General features: G+C 39.2%; 2 protein-coding genes across 2 annotated transcripts in view; one reads left to right on the top strand and one right to left on the bottom strand.

The window, feature by feature from the left end:
- The first annotated feature begins 9132 nt into the window (after positions 1-9132).
- il10 (interleukin 10) lies at positions 9133-10855 on the top strand. Its single transcript, XM_068315644.1, has 5 exons — positions 9133-9412; positions 9551-9610; positions 9711-9875; positions 10388-10450; positions 10543-10855. The coding sequence occupies exons 1-5, from the start codon at positions 9248-9250 to the stop codon at positions 10651-10653; spliced, it is 564 nt and encodes a 187-aa protein (XP_068171745.1). The 5' UTR covers positions 9133-9247; the 3' UTR covers positions 10654-10855.
- Positions 10856-12571: 1716 nt separating this feature from the next.
- Positions 12572-17133, bottom strand: part of mapkapk2a (MAPK activated protein kinase 2a) — a 29242-nt gene continuing 24680 nt past the window's right edge. The window contains exons 5-10 of the mRNA XM_068315551.1: positions 16890-17016; positions 16722-16797; positions 16510-16634; positions 15599-15684; positions 15432-15512; positions 12572-14631 (exon numbers count right to left, since the gene is read on the bottom strand). Of these exons, the coding sequence (XP_068171652.1) occupies positions 14485-14631; positions 15432-15512; positions 15599-15684; positions 16510-16634; positions 16722-16797; positions 16890-17016 (642 nt within the window). The 3' untranslated portion in view covers positions 12572-14484. The remainder of the gene's footprint in view (positions 14632-15431; positions 15513-15598; positions 15685-16509; positions 16635-16721; positions 16798-16889; positions 17017-17133) is intronic.

Genomic DNA, 17133 nt, shown 5'->3' with positions numbered 1-17133 from the left:
TCTGACAATGAGGAATATCAAATTATGCAGAAATGAAAAGCATATGTGCTGGAATTTAAGTAACTTATTTAAGAACTACTAATTTTATTGAGTGTATGTACATTGATACACATTTTTTAAGAATTATTGTTCAACTTTATATATGTATATACTGTATTTTTTTTAAATTTTTTGAGCTACTGTTGGTTTCTTATTGCAGGTTTCTTTGATACTATTTAAGGAATATGGTACTATTGTGTTTTACAGCTACATTATTTAGTGCAAGAGGATTATGTTTACCTTATCTCATTTTTAAAAGGTGCTCTGTTTCTTTTTAAATCAAAGCAATTAAAGTAAATGCACCGTCCACTGGTTCTCTTTTTCTCAGTTTCCGGCATCCATTATGACACCTATTACTGTATTTTGAAGAGTGTGATGCCTTTAAACAAAGTTCCATCACACTGAAGCTGAGTGAATTAAAAAATGTACAACATATTTTTTACCTAATTTAAGAAAACCCTTTCTTCACTTTAAAACTGATCATAGGGGGTGAGCTATGATCATTTCTAACATATAAAATTTAATTACGTACTCTTTTTAATCAGCTTCACACAGCTCCAGATGTCCAACTGCACTGTGCTTGAAATGTTTTACCCCAAACTGATCCGTAGTCCTGAATTTCTGCTGTCTGAAAGTTGCTGAAATGAGCTCTCTTTAAAAAGAAGTCTGTTTGTCTGGGATGGCCATTAAATGTTAGTGAGCTCCTTCTGTTAACCTTTCTACATTCTGCTGATGATGTGGTGCCCATGCGCCACATGCACGCAACTATGCACCACCTTGCATGTGCAATTATGTTCCAGCTCTGGTGCTTATACTTTTAGTAAATCTGTTACTATATTTCTCTATTATTTCCCATTATATAATTTATCATTTTTCTGAGGTAATCATGGCGCTACTTCCTCAGTCAGTCGAACGTAACTCCGTGGCCACATTGTGTAAACACGAGATCGAGCCCGACCAGTAAACATCACAGAAGATTTGTGGAGAAAAAAACAATGTGCTTTCAAATGGGAAAAAAATTAGTGGAGGAGACAACTGATGAGTATGGAGAGGGGAGAAACTCATCTGTGGGACTAGTAACGATATCTTTAATGGTACTATTCACTGCAGCTTTTCAAGAAACAGTGTTTCTGTACAATCATGTGGTTGAAACGTCATAGGCATCAGTTGTTATTGTCACACAAACAGGGAAACTCTGACACTACTGTGAAATATTTAAAAATAGTAACACAGATACGTGAAGAATAGCGTCTGCACCATAAGTCACACAATCACTCATAAAGTAGTCGTGCATTCAATACCCTATTTAGTTTGTGTAACAGAGAAAAGGTAATATCAGCTTGACAATTCAAAGGAATGCTACTGGACTTGCAAAAAGCAGCCTCTGTGACTGTTATGTTCCTGTGCCCCCCACCAATGAGTTTGAGACAACTATGTGATCGTCCATATTTGTTTGTCTGTTTCTTCGCCAAATGTTGTCATTAGGTGTAGTTTACAATTCATGGCAGATTTGGGTACAAATGTCAGTTCTAGATGACTTTTCAGGCCTTTGCACATGCTTTCTTCTCCTCCACCATCTCTCCTGTAACTCTCCGGTCCAGTGCAACCTCCTCTCTCTGTCTCATCGCCTTCCAGCCTCCCCTCCACCTTGCAATTGATAAAAAGTTCTGCAGACCTCATCAAAGAAAAGGAATACCATGACTCCTTTCATTTGATTCTCTTTACTCTCTGAGCAGTTCAATAGTAACATGCAATCAGAAGTTTGATATATTTATAAATCTGAAAGAGAACTTTGCCCCCATAACTACCATGTATGTATTTTTCCCATGACTCTCTGCTGATGCTGATGCTGATGGATACTGGCCTGCACTATTTGTTAGTAAGGGATTGATGATGAAATGGTGAAACAACAGAGTATGGATGAAAATGCAATTGGGTGATGGTGATGTTTAACTGATTTCTCGGAAACAGAAATACTTCTTCACTATAAAGCCAACCTAAATTTAAAATGTATTTTAACTTTAGGATTCCAGGGATTAAAAATACCACAATGACTCTGTGTGCTATATCGGTTTAAACCAATCGAAACTAGTATCATGCATTTACTGGATTGTACTGATGACTTTGAGCATGTGGACTGTATTGGTAAATGCTCATGAATCGCATGGGACAGTTTCTGTTTACTCAAATAAACAACTGAGCAGTCACGATTGTCAGAAAAACATGTGATTTGCTGTCAACACCGAAACTTTACAGACCAGAATGGACTACACCCAATAGCTGCAAAAATATTCCTTTTTGACATAAGGCAAAAGGCTAAGAAGAGTTCAGTGATGGCTCACAAGACAGACCACGTTAGGTAACCTTGACAGAAAATTGCAAAAATAAGAGCATTAAAAGCTACAGTGAGGGAGTGGTCACACTCTGGCCCCATGTCCGGAGTGTACCCCATCTCTCAGTCCGTTGGGATAGGCTCCAGCAACCCCCGTTATCCAGAAAAGCAGAAACAATGGTTAAGAAGATGAATGAATGATTTGCATCGTTGCCCCTAGTGGTGATCTTTGGAAATAAAATGTTCTTTCCAGTACAGGTGAGCAGATATAACATGTCACAGTCCTCTGCAGCTTCATAATGATTGGCCGAGACGGTTCCACATCCTCTATCAGTTCTTTTCACACAATCCAGATTTTGCATTGCTTCACTTCTGTGAAATGAGAGACCAAGACTTAAATGAATAATAAATTAATGAAAGTATGATTCATCATTCAAATTGCATATAAAAAGAGCTATTTTTGTACTTTCACTATTTTGACACTTTGATGATTCAATGGGAAAATATAAGGTGTCACATTGTTCACTGCTTACGTGAGTGTGGTTAAAACCGCCATCAGCTCAAATGTGCACACATGCTTAGATGTGCTCAAACATTTGCACTAAAACACACTGAGAACATTAGAATCACTCTCATGTGTGTGTCACTGATTGCCAGCTGAAGTTAATTTAATGTCATGCAGAGGTCCATCATCATTACAAGCAAACCTAAAATAGCCTCTCATAGTAGCCAATTTTGCAATGACAAATGGGAAATGAACCAACAGCACCCATAAACCCCCCTAAATGGAGCCTCATCTAGCTACCATGTAATCTATATATAATTAGTTTGGACACATCTACAAAAAAAGTTTAGAGAATGACGAGAAGCCTTCTGAAAAGAGGGCACCATTTAGAAAAAGACAGTTTCAATATGAGGGTAGGGAAGTAAGTCAGTCAGGAGTTTTCATCTCACACTGGTAGTCACACCATCACCTGAGATTTACATGGTTTTATTTTGTCCACAGAGGCGATCAATATTAAATTCTTGAGACGTAGTGTTTAAATCTTTCAAACCTATGGTTGCTGGAGGTCAGATGGCGGGGGGCTTCCTCGCCCCTCTGATCTTACATTATTTGATCATTTCCAGGATCAACCCTGTGTAGAGATAAAATTTTAAAGTTTCATCCCTTCCTAAAACTTGTTTGCTCAGCAGGCGGACAGTCCACTTTATTTCAAGGTTACAGCAATACATTTATCTCAGGCTGCTTTCTCAGCTCTGTTAAAATTATGACATTTCTGAGGAAGTTACAAAACCCAAAACCAGTGAATTTGGCACGTTGAGTAAATCATGAATAGAAACAGAATACAATTATTTGCAAATCCTTTTCAATTTATATTCAATTGAATACACAGCAAAGACAAGATATTTAATGTCTGAATTGAGAAACTTTATTTTCTTTTGCAAATAATCATCAACTTAGAATTTAATGACAGCAACACATTGCAAATAAGTTGGCACAGGAGCATTTTTACCACTGCTCTACATCGCCTTTTCTTTTAACAACACTCAGTAAACGTTTGGGAACTGAGGAGATCAATTTTTGAAGTATTTCAGGTGGGATTCTTTCCAGTTCTTGCTCGATGCACAGCTTAAGTTGTTCAACAGTCCGAGTTCTCCATCGTTAGTGTTTTACGCTTCATAATGCGCCACACATTTTCAATTGGGGACAGGTCTGGACTACAGGCAGGCTAGTCTAGTACCTTTCACTATGGAGCCACACTGTTGTAACACATGTAGAATGTGGCTTGGCAATGTCTTGCTGAAATAAGCAGGGGCATCCATGTAAAAGTCGCTGCTTGGATGGCAACATACTGTATGTTGCTACTAAACCTGTATGTAACTTTCAACATTAATGGTGTCTTCACAGATGTGTAAGTTGCCCATGCCTTGGGCACTAATACACCCCCATACCATGACAGATGCTGGGTTTTGAATTTTGCGCCTATAACAGTCAGGATGTTTATTTTCCTCTTTGGTCCGGAGGACAAGACGACCACATTTTCCAAAATCAATTTGAAATGTGGACCACTTTGCATCAGTCCATCTAAGATGAGCTTGGACCCAGCAAAGCCGGCGGCGTTTCTCGGTGTTGATGAATGGCTTTCGCTTTACATTGTAGAGTTTTAACTGGCACTTAGAGATGTAGGGACGAACTGTAGTTACTGACAGCAGTTTTCTGGAAGTATGCCTGAGCCCATGTAGTGATATCTTTATCACAGTGATGCCGGTTTTTGATGAGGTACCGTCTGAGGGATCGAAGGTCACGGGCATTCAATGTTGGTTTTTGGCCTTGTCGCTTATGTGCAGTAATTTCTCCAGATTCTATGAACCTTTTGATGATATTACGGGCTGAGATGATTAAAGCCCTAAATTCCTTGCAATAGCTTGTTGAGAAATGTTCTTAAACTGTTCAACAATTTGCTAACACATTTGTTCACAAAGTGGCGACCCTCACCCCATCCTTGTTTGTGAATGACTGAGCATTTCAGGGAAGCTGCTTTTATACCCAATCATGGCACCCAACTGCTCCCAAGTAGCCTGTTCACCTGTGGGATGTTCCAAATAAGTGTTTGATGAGAATTCCTTAACTTTCCCAGTCTTTTTTGCCACTTGTGCCAGCTTTTTTGAAACATGTTGCAGGCATCAAATTCCAAATGAGGTAATATTTGCAAAGAAATAACAAAGTTTACCAGTTTGAACATTAAGTATCTTGTTTTTTCTGCATATTCAATTGAATATAGGTTGAAAGGGATTTGCAAATCATTGTATTCTTTTTTTATTTACGATTTTACAACAACTAAGTATTCCAGTTCATTTTGTCAATAATACACTTTAAATTTTCATATTTCCATAACATTAATAGCACACTGAGGGATTGGAATCTACAGTGCTTTGCGAAAGTATTGCCCCCCCCAAGAGCTTTTTGACATTTTGTCACATCTCAGGCTTCAAACTTAATGATAACAAACTGAAAATATTTTTTAAGAATCAACAACATGTGAGACACAATCATGAAGTAGAACCGAATTTATTCCATATTTTATATTGTGTTTACAAATAAAGAACTGAAAAGTAGGACGTGCAAAAGTATTGGCCCCCTGTTCTCTCAGCTCAGCTAACCAACTCTATAAGTTCCCTGCTGACTTCTGAATGATCCATTGTTGACCTAAATGACTAACAATGACAAACAGAGTGCATCTGTGTGTCATTTATGTCTCAGTTTAAATGCGCCTGCTCTGTGATGGTCTCAGAGGTCTGTGAAAGGAACACTGGAGAACAAACAGCATCATGAAAAACAAAGAACACACCAGGCAGGTCCGGGATAAAGTTGTGGAAAAGTTCAAAACAGGAATGGAATACAAGAAGATTTCACAATATTTAAACGTCTCCCAGAGCACTTTGCGAGCAATAATATCAAAATGGAGAGAGCATAAAACCACTGCAAACCTACCAAGACCTGGCTGTCCCTCTAAACTTTCAGCCCAAACAAGGAGGAAACTAAGCAGAGAAGCAACCAAGAGGCCAATGATCACGCTGGATGACCTGCAGACATACACAGCTGAGGTGGGACAATCTGCCCATAAGACAACTATTAGTTGTATTCTGCATAAATCTGGCCTTAATGGAAGAGTGGCAAGAAGAAAGCCACTTCTGAAAGAAAACCATAAAAACACCCATTTGGAGTTAGCAAGAGGCCACATGGGAGACACAGAGGACATGTGGAACAAGGTTCTCTGGTCAGATAAGACCAAAATTGAACTTTTTGGGCTGAATGCGAAACATTACGTTTGGCATAAGAGTAACACTGCACATCACCCTGAAAACACCATCCCCAAAGTCAAACATGGCAACCTCATGCTCTGGGGTTGCTTTTCTTCATCAGGGACTGGGAAGATTGTTAGAGTTGATGGGAAGATGGATGGAATCAAATACAGGGTGATTCTGTCAGAAAATCTGTTGGAGTGTGCAAAAGACCTGAGGATGGGGCGGAGGTTCACCTTCCAACAGGACAACGATCCTAAACATATAAACATACCAAATCCAAAGGTGTTAGAATGGCCAAGCCAAAGTCCAGACCCCAATCAAATGGAGCATCTGTGGAAAGATCTAAAAATTGCTGTGCACAAACGATCTCCATCAAACCTTAAGGAACTGGAGCTGTTTTGTAAGGAGGAATGGGCAAATATTTCTGTCTCAAGATGTGCAAAACTTACAGAGACATACCCAAAAACACTTGCGGCTGTGATCGCAGCAAAAGGAGGTTGTACAAATTATTAACTCAAAGGGGCCAATATTTTTGCACATCCTACTTTTCAGTTTTTTATTTGTAAACACAACATAAAATATTGATTAAATTTGGTTCCACTTCACGATTGTGTCTCACAAGTTGTTTATTCTTAAAAAATATTTTCAATTAGTTAACTTTAAGTTTGAAGCCTGTAATGTGGCAACATGTCAAAAAGTTCTTGCGGGGCCAATACTTTCGCAAGGCACTGGACCTACACTACCTTCCAGTTGATAAGCTAACTAGTGAAGAGCTCACATTTGCTATGGTGAATGGACTGACAGGAGGTCTAAATGACATCATCACTGACATCATCACAAGTCCACAGGTCTCTGTAGGTCACTCACAGGAAACACAGACGAAACTGCACTCTGTACTGACCCGATAACGGACATCCGCCTATTCCTTTGTGACCATGTTGTAATGATCCAAAGACATTTCCTCTTTTAGTTTGTGATTTTATGGAGTTACTATTACTGTGAAATGTTAGCAAACAGACACAGCTATTATTCTTCACAACATCAGAAACGAGTCGGTGCAAGGACTTGTTGTGCAGACTTTAGTGTTGCACTTACAAGTCGGTTGTAGGTGCAACACTAAAATTAACATACTGTATATAGCCAAACAAGCAACTTGTGTGAAAGTGAAATCTTTGTGTAAAAGCCATACAGATTTCTACGAAAGGAAACAGCAGCAGACATGACATGCACACAGCATAAAGCATAAAGTGGAAGAAATGAGGTCTGTGTAAAGTAAAGAAACTCTTAGCCAAAGGTGATTTGACAGCATTGAGCAGCTTCATCAAAGCTTCAACAGTTGAGCTTTTTCCCCACTTTGATTCATGTTTTAAACGGAGGGCAGAATATCAACAGTCAGCTTTCAGTTAAAGCGCTGCAGTACTGCTGACAGCAGATTCTGAGCACAGCTTAGTGTTGACAGGCAGCATGTGCTGAGATTAGGAGATGAGGTTGCAACACCAGAGAGAACCAGAGGCATGCTGACCACATTTGCAGATTACAAAGCAATCTGACTACTTCAGCTTTGGCCCTGTTTTAAAGAGTGTGTGAAGTGGTGTGAACAGGGCATGGGGAGGGCCGTGGGTTTGTGGTACAGTCGGCTGAAGGAAATAGTTTGGTCACGACAAGCAGAAAGAGAAACAACACTGACTTCTTACCTGTAATTTAAGAGCACTGTGAACATTACTGTCCTGAGAAGAAGGCCTTCAACACATTTTCCAAGCCACAGGATTGTGACGTAAAATAAGTGAAGCAACAGTTAATTTTGTCACACCAGAAAAGCATTAGAACAAAAATGACAGACAAAAAGAAATGCATGTACACTTGACACACACACACACACACACACACACACACACACACACACACACGCACACACACACATTTTGGTGAAGAGGCAAATTAAATCAAAAGCAAACTGGGAAGAGGAATCTAAAATTCAACTATAACCTCAGAAAAAGCACAAAGATATGCAGCAAGCAAGTGTGCACGTTCACACACACTCAGGGGGCTACTCAAAGGGGTTTCCCATAAACTAGTTACTGTTGAATCATCTGACTGTGAAACATGAGTCTACATATATTTACTACCTGCTGCTCCATTTCTTTAATGACTTATTTCTATGCCCAGTGTGACATAGAAAATTGCCACACTGGACAATCAATTTAAAAAAAAAAAAAAAAAATATTTCAACTTCATAAATGTACGTACAGTATAAACAGAAATACACAGTATAATGAAAACACCCAATTCTAAAAATAAGGACAGTTTAGAATTACATATCAATATATTTGATGTATTAACAAAAATCAATAAAACCAATGGTTTTCTTTTGGATTTTGTGAAAACCCAATTGTGTAACAAACTCCACCCGCTAAATGAAATTTAACCGGAACTTGAATCATTACCAATTATGGAGACATAATCACTAGGATTAATTTTTCAAAATACCAGTATTGACCAATATGAAAGGACTAAGAGCTATTGATTAATGTTGGGTGTGAGTTTCTCTTGCATATCCCACACCAATTTATATATGTGTATATATATATATATATACATATACACACATACACATATACATAAACACATACGTAGTTATGTGTAATTATATATAACTGTATATAGTTATAGAGTTAAAGTTGTGTCGTTTTTTTTTTCTGAACTGAAAAAAAAAACACATTTTACAGAAAGTTGTGTCATATCAAAATTTCGTATCACATTTTTCTCCAAGAAAGTTGGAATTTATCAATAGCATCACGTGGGAGGAGTTGCCTATAGATGAAGCATAATTGTGTTCACACACAAAAAAATAAAATCCCCCTCATGTATGAAACATGTTAACTGTAAGTCTCCGCCCTCGGGTATCCCTCCCAATTTTGGCTATAAATAACATATGAATCAAATTATGTGCGCCTTTCATTCCTGGTCCAGTAAACAAAGGTCCTGCCAGCAGGAGCGCACCTGTCCGACCTGTCCGCGCCTTTTCCTCAGATCCAGCAGCATCTCCTCTTCTCCGTCCGCAGCAGCAACATGCGTCACCGGTGTCTCCTCTTCGCCGTCCTCCTCCTGCTGTCTTCCTTCTGCACGGTATTGTGTAGTTCCACATGCAACAACCAGTGCTGTCACTTCGTGCAGAGCTTCTCATCCAGGCTAAAGAAGCTCAGAGAAAACTACGAGTACATCCGAGGTTTCTACGTGAGTATCTTGACTAACGCTGCAGCGTCACTCCCATCACTTCTCATCACCGTGATGCTGCACTTTCTCACCTCCGCTCCGTCGGCCTGAATCTTGTGAAACTGCCTTCGGCTCTAATGAGCTTTCTGTCTTTTGCAGGAAGCAAACGATGACCTCGACATAACGCTACTAGATCAGACCGTCGAGGAATCTTTCAAAGTAAGTTTCACTTCAATTCATAAAGCGTCATCGACAGTTATTGGAATAAACGCACAGTTCAAATCCTACATGATGTAACGTGACCGGCTCCCCTACCCAGAGTCCGTTTGCCTGCCACGCCATGAACAACATACTGGAGTTCTATCTGGACACGGTTCTACCCACAGCCGTGGCCGGAGTGACGGAACACACGAAGGACTTACAGCCGCACATGGAGTCCATTCAGCATATATTCGATCAGCTCAGAAAGGACGTGACCAGATGTGTGAGTGATGCTGATGCACACCGGTTGCGCTTGGTTGGAGAGATGATTTTTGTAGTTTAGAGAAATGTTGGAGAGATCAGAAAATTAATCTGATCTCGTCGTAATGGTTACGTGGGCTACTTCATTAACTTTAAATTACGCCCTTTTTTAAAAAATTTTTATTTTATTTTATTTCACTTGCACTCTTGTAGCATTTGTTGAAGATGTATCTGAGTGTCGCTCATCAGGCCAAACAGTTCAGATAAATGCAAGGCTGATATCATATTTGAGTTTTAAAGCGCAGTTTATTATAAGTTTAATGATGTCCAGAGGAGTCTCAGCCCCGACTCTGATTTGTTACATCAATCCTTCATATGTTTGATGAGAGGACTCATTCCCAACCGAGGCCTTTTGCCCACTTGATAACTACTGTACTTCATTCAGTGGTCTAGAGAATGTGTCTGGGTAGAGGGGGATGAATTCAGGACATGACAATACCTCTGTGTAAAATCCTTTGTCTTCTTTAAAAACAGAGACATTACTTCGCCTGCAAAAAACAGTTCAACATACAGAAACTAAACTCGACTTACACTCAGGTTAGTGCCGAGACATCATCTCCCTTTTGTAAAATATATGATTTGCCTTGTTCTGACCATTTATTGTACATAAACACTGCGTTTGTCCACAGCTGGCAGGTAGAGGTCTATATGAAGCCATGAGTGATCTGGATGTGCTGTTCAACTACATTGAGAGATATTTAACTTCTACAAGGCACCGAAGCTACATGGTCACCCTATGAACACCTGCTGACCTCTTCAATACATTGCATGTTGCACAGTTTGCTATTCTCTCTGGCGTGTAGCCAGATGTTTTCTTTAATGAGACTTCAGTTTGTTTTGTCCCGAGGACAAGTCTCCAGACCATATTGTGTCCTACACATATCAACTTCCAACTCAAATTTGAAAAACTGTTTTTTCCATGTAAAAATTGTCTATTTATAATAACTGGAGCTGTTACAAATTAAAAAAAAACATTTATTTTTGAAAATGTCTCAATATTATTTCACAAATGGATACATCTGCTATACTACTTTTGGATCACATTCTGCACATCTTCATGTGGGGAATCACTAGAGTGTAAAGCAAGTCAAAGGGCAGCACTAACCTCAGATGTGACCCATTTCCACCTCTTACCAGCAGTGTTCTGCTGTAGCTGAGATTACAGTAACTGCATCGAGACATAAGTCATCTTGCATAAGCAGTAGCATTAAGGCATGCAAGCACATCTGCAGACACACACTTGTAACACATAAAAGAGAAATGTGTGACAAAGCATTTGGCAATATAAACTACTTTAAAGGGACAAGCAGCAGGGCTTCTTGAGGGTTAGCTGAACTGTGCATTAACTTCAAGTTCCTCAGGAGTCTGAAAGGTTTGTGACTTCAGATGCCTGACATGACTCAGTCCTGCACAGTGATACTACTCTTGATGACATTTTGTCTGTTCAGTCATTCCAGCAACAAATGTATCTTTTGCAAGAACATTTCTATGACAGATGGGGATGATTTTAACTATCTTAGCAGCTTTCCTTCAGGATGAAACATGTTAACTACTGAAGAGCACAACTATATTCGCTAAAGTGTAACACAACAGTCAAGAATTTGAAATGCTTTCAGTACTTCTGTTATTAACACATCCTGTGGTTGAGGGTATCATCTCTATTTATATGCTGTATTTGAATAACAAATCACCCAACTACAGTTGCTGTAAATGCCCTCATGCAGCTTCTTAGAAACAATGAATTATTAATTTCTGTTTAAAAAAAAGGAAAGTCAGGAACCACCTCTTTTTAAAATTGTCGCTGAAAGTAGGAATAATATAATTTCCAACACAAGAACTGGCATATAATGGTGCACCACATGCACCTGCAAATAAATGGTTTTCCATTTTTTCAGGCCTGAAGACCTTGACGGTTCACTATGAGTTGGTGGTTTCTTACCAAAGGAACGTGGCATCTCACTGTCGCTTGCCTCGTCTACAGCGAGACAGCCAGCTCAGTCTTGTCTGGGAGGATGTGTTTGGGTGTGAGAATCACGATGGCACGCCACTTCAAAGAACAACCGAGCCGTGACAACACTTCAGCTGAGGTGCTTCAAAAGGGCTTTAAAAGATTTGACATGTCGACATCAACATGGCAATTCATTACTTGTTTTTCTTTTTTTCCTTATAGGGGGGAGCAAATAATTTCCCACTTTCTTTGATGGTAATTCGATTACACTCAAGTGTTCCCAGATTGAATTGATTACATCTGAATCTGCAGCTGAGGTTTGTGTCACATGGTCCGATTCCCTGAAGACTAAAAGGTTCAGGGTCGTGGTTCATTGTGGGCGGGGTAAAGAGATTGTGGTGCTACTCTTGAGCCTCTTTCAAGCCCTTTTCTCATTTACCTGGCAGATGTGAGATGACTATAGGTTTCACCACACTCAAATCTGGACCTTCTGCATTAGCGGGAAACTGTTCTGAATACCCCGGTGTTGGCAAATGCTTATGCTGACTCAATGCCACCAGACCGTTTTGCTACGCAAACGTGTATATTCCACTACTCACTCATAATATCCAATACGAGCATCACGAGTCGTGTCTGTGCAGCCCCATGGTAAAAAAAAAACCAAATCCAAAGCAGACCACTAGACATGTGATTGAGAAGCAAAGGCAGAGTTCAAATATAAAGAAATATATTTTAATTTTAGGTGCGTCTATGAGCATCAAGAAATTTCAGGAATGAGTAAACAAACCAGCAACTCTTTTGTGGGTTGCTGGTTTGTGTAATATGTAATACATGTAGTGTCACAAGTATCTGGATCACTTTATATGCTTAAGTGTTTTAGCCGTTTTAGATCTAAAGTATTGATATCATTCAGATTACTTTACAGAAAAACACATTACTGTTATCCAAAACCTCTGAGCATGTAGAAGTGAAGTCCATTCTATCTTCACTTTTCAAACTCATTTCATTTTGAGAAGACATGAAAGCATTTTTTTTAAACGTGTTTTTTTTTAATCCAAAACTGAAGCAGACAAAAGTACAGCAGGTGAAGCCAAATAGACTCAATGAGACAAAAAAAAAAAAAAAAAAGACATCTGTGCTTCCACTATGAGAAAAGTGTTGGGAGAAAAGACAGGGGGACATGGTCACAAACATTCAATGAACATCTTACAGTGAGAGATTCGAAGGTGTCAGGTGACAATGTGATTTTACAAATTGGAATGAAACCAAACTGACAAAATTAACAAAATCATTTCCCGTAGTCCCGAGAGAGCTGCAAAGTGTCCTGCTGAACACAGTAGAGAAACCAGCCATCATAACCAGTATAAATAGGATGACAGCTTGCTGGTGGTATGTCAGATTTCGCTCTGGGACGAGAAGCAGCTCTTCAATACTTTCTACTTCTTAGTGAGCCTCTGGAACACTGGCATGGCAAGACGTTAGTCCCACTGAGCCTCCTAATCAATGAGGGTTTGACCAGTCTGAGCCGTGTATTCCCTAAAAGGTGATACTGCTTGCATAAAACACGCACCAATGCTACTTACTGTTGTCCCTCTGAAAAACATTTGTAAACAGACATCAACACTAACAGAAAGGTCCTAGCAGTATTTCACAATGACAAACTCGTGTGCATAGCATTAGCCTGAAATATCATCTGGTAATGTTATAAACTTTGAAGCATAACGTTGGTAAAAGCCTGAATTAAAAGGGAGGTACATGTTAAAAGTCACCTGCTGCTTTAGCAACACACAGTAAGGCCTATTCTAATACTCTCTCAAAATCCATTAAAAAATACAGTCTCATTTGGCTCCAACTCTCCTAGGAGCTACATGCAGGAGAAAAGTCGAGCCAGTTTTGACGTGGCCTTCTCCCTAAAATGACATGTCTACAAAACAAGCATAGATGAAGGTAGGAGAGAGGAGCCAAGAGTGAGGTTTTCTGTCAGAATGGCCAACGGCCCCCGTGTGAGTGCATAGACCTCTGGTTCAACATTCACAAAGACAAACTCAACCTGACAGAAACTCACAGTTCAAGTTCAAGAAATGAGAGGCTAACTAACTCAGTCCAACAGTGTTCAGGACAGAGTCCTTACATTCCACTTGTCAGTTCAAAATACAATTGTTTACTTTCCTTAGTTTTACCATTTTTGGGATTTAGCCATTTGATTTGACATTCACAGGTTTGGGGCTGGAGGTGAAACAGTGCTGTGGGGTGAAGAAGAATTACTGCTAACTAATGCTAAGGCTTCATATCCTATTCCAACATTCAAGCCCCTCTGAGGACACAACCTGATAAGTTGGGAAAGGAGAGGAGGGAGATCTCACTGGTTCCCTCTCCTCTCTTTTTCTAGAATTCATAATCTCTTCACTGGTGTAAAAACACAGTTAAAGACCCTTTCTGCCAGAGCAGAGTGGTGGGTTTGTTAAAGTGGTAGAGTAATAAAAACATACACTCCTACAAAACATTAGAATTTGCCATGAAAAATAAAACACTGAGAAAAACCATGCAACGCGACTCACATATGTCGACAAATTATTGCTTCCTTTTTACAACGTGTTTGAATGTGCATGCATACATGCATCTTTCAGTGGGCGGCAGACTGTGGGTCCACCATGGTGTTAGCTTTCTTCCTCCGTTTCGTTAACAGTGGATTGGTTGAGTCTTCAATGGTCTTGATCTTGATCTGCTCATAGTCCACCCTCATTGTTGCCAAGGCACTGGTCATCTCCTCCTAAAATTCATAAAAAGAAATCCGATTTATGTCCGTTTCATTTTAAAAATTATGACATTACACAGTTTGACTCATCAAGCTAGCAAAGCCTGTAACAGAATGGGACCTCAGTCCACACGGAAGTTATGGCAGTGACCAACAGATGTAAAGGAGGAGAAATGGACTTGTGGTGGAACCATGTTGGAATTGGGATGGTGGCGTATCTGATGTGTGCGTTGCAGCTCACTGTAAAGGTTTACTTCTTTGGGCATTGTACTGTATTTATATGTTTATTTAGGTTTGTATTTATGTTTCCTTGTTAAGTATTTATATACTTCTTCCTGCTGTATGTTTATATGAACTTGGTTGTGTATTTTAGTGTTTATGTACTTATCTTGTGTCCTTAGTGTATTTATATGATTTATATGTATTTATTTGTCTTTTGGTATCAATAAAAATACAACCACCATGTTCTTCTTAAGAACACAATAATCATCCACAAAATCCAGTCAATTCCCTCACCAGTTTGGTGAGGTGGTATTTGCGCCACCCTTAGCTCCTCTCTCTCCAACTTGTAACATCCCTCATCTGCCAATATATCTGATTGGACCATAAATGAAGACCTTCAACCTGTCAGTCAGCCACAGTTCTGACCACCCTGGTTAAAGTCCGTCTACCCTCTCTCTGCCTCCAGATCACCACAATTATACCCCTTAAACTTCAAGAACCCCCATGCATGAAATGCAGCTACTCATTTCTTCTGATTATTGTAACATTATAAGGACATTTTTTTTCAATAAGTAGAGAACCAGGCATCTAACCTTGACATCTTCCCATGCGTCCTTCTCTTCTTTTAGCACCCGACTGGTGTGAAGTGGGGTCTGGGGAACCTCCATTGATTGCTTTAAAGAAAATACAGAAAAACATCCAGATCTTTCTTACTGTGGGAATGGAAATGTGCTGACATAGACAAGAGCCTTTTACTTACATTGATCCATGGATGATTCATGAACTCAGTGATGGTCATCCTTTGTGTTGGCTCAGTCTTAAGGAGGGTCCTAATTAGCTGTTTAGCTGCAGACAAGACAAGTAGTTAAACTATTGAAAATATAAAAACACTTTAGAAATTATGTATAATGAAAACATAGGGAAATATTCATACACCTCCCACAAACTAAAGAAACATGGACTTGCCTGTGGCACTATGTGATGATCCAAACTACATTATTATTCTATACTTTTATTATTTTTAGATTTAATATTTTAGTGTCTTTATGTTGCATTATTTATATTGTATTATAGTTGTATTGGAACTGACATTCTTTCATTTGACATATCATTAGAGGGTAGGCATTTAAGTTGTGGCTGATGAAAACCATATTTCCTTGTTTTCTGCTTCATATTGAAAATCTTAGGGGTTTTTATTGGCTTCATTAATCCCTTTGGAAATTGTGAATTTTTATTAGCAGATCTTTTTATTTTTTTATTTCAAATATGCACGGAAAAAAGTACATGCAGAATTGAGGAAATGAAATGTGTTTATCAGCTTATTTAAAACCACTCCTTTGTCCACTTCTCACAACCTCGAGATGAAATACAGATGAACTCTCAAGTCAAACAAAGTCAAGTTAAGATGTGTAGGAAAAAGCCCCACTGGAATTCCTGCAGGAGCTTGCCAAAGAATAATTTTATGCAATATTATTTCTTGATTATAAGTAAATAGCAGGTGCTACTCTATCGACCATGTCGAGGATTATCAAAGCTTATTTCAGGGAATTAAGGTTGTGCTCCATTTCTCTTGAGAAAAAGACAATCCTTCACATAATTTGGCTTTTGATCAGGTTCAGTGAGAAAGTCAAGTCTGGCAAAGTCCTTCTTGTTTATATCGCAATGTCTAACCTTCTTCGGATACATCAGACCACTCGGGGTTGGGGAACTCATACTGGCCCATTCTGATTCTCTTCTTCATTCCAGGAGAGATGGCTAAGCCATGGTTAGAATAAAAAGGTGGATATCCACACAACCTGTTGAAGATTTTAAAGTGCAGTATTACTTACAATGCCCAATGCGTAATCATATATGATGAAGAGATCAGAGGATGGGACACTTACAGGATATACATAATGACTCCCAATGACCACATGTCACATGACTTGTCATATTTCTCTGGGCCAAGAACTTCTGGTGCTACAAACATAAAACAAGAGAGAAACATTTCTTTGCATTATTAATAAGCAACAAATGCAGATATTGTAAGGTACAAAAAGGTACATACTCACCAACATAGTAAGGCGTGTAGCAGGGAGTGGCTAAAGAGTTATGCGTGGTAGTCTCCTTGGCAAAGCCAAAGTCTGTGAGTTTGAGCAGGGCATTGGGCCTCTTTGTGGAATAAAGTAAATTCTCTGGCTGCATAGAGGATTCAGGTAGCCAGCCGGAAGTAAACGAGACATTATTTGAAACCATAAGACATCCATAAAGTTTTGATAAAATTTCTTGCTCAACAAAATAAAGACTATATGAATG

Source organism: Antennarius striatus, chromosome 5, assembly GCF_040054535.1.
Source record: "Antennarius striatus isolate MH-2024 chromosome 5, ASM4005453v1, whole genome shotgun sequence".
NCBI lineage: Eukaryota > Metazoa > Chordata > Actinopteri > Lophiiformes > Antennariidae > Antennarius > Antennarius striatus.
This window is presented reverse-complemented; position numbering and strand designations above follow the sequence as displayed.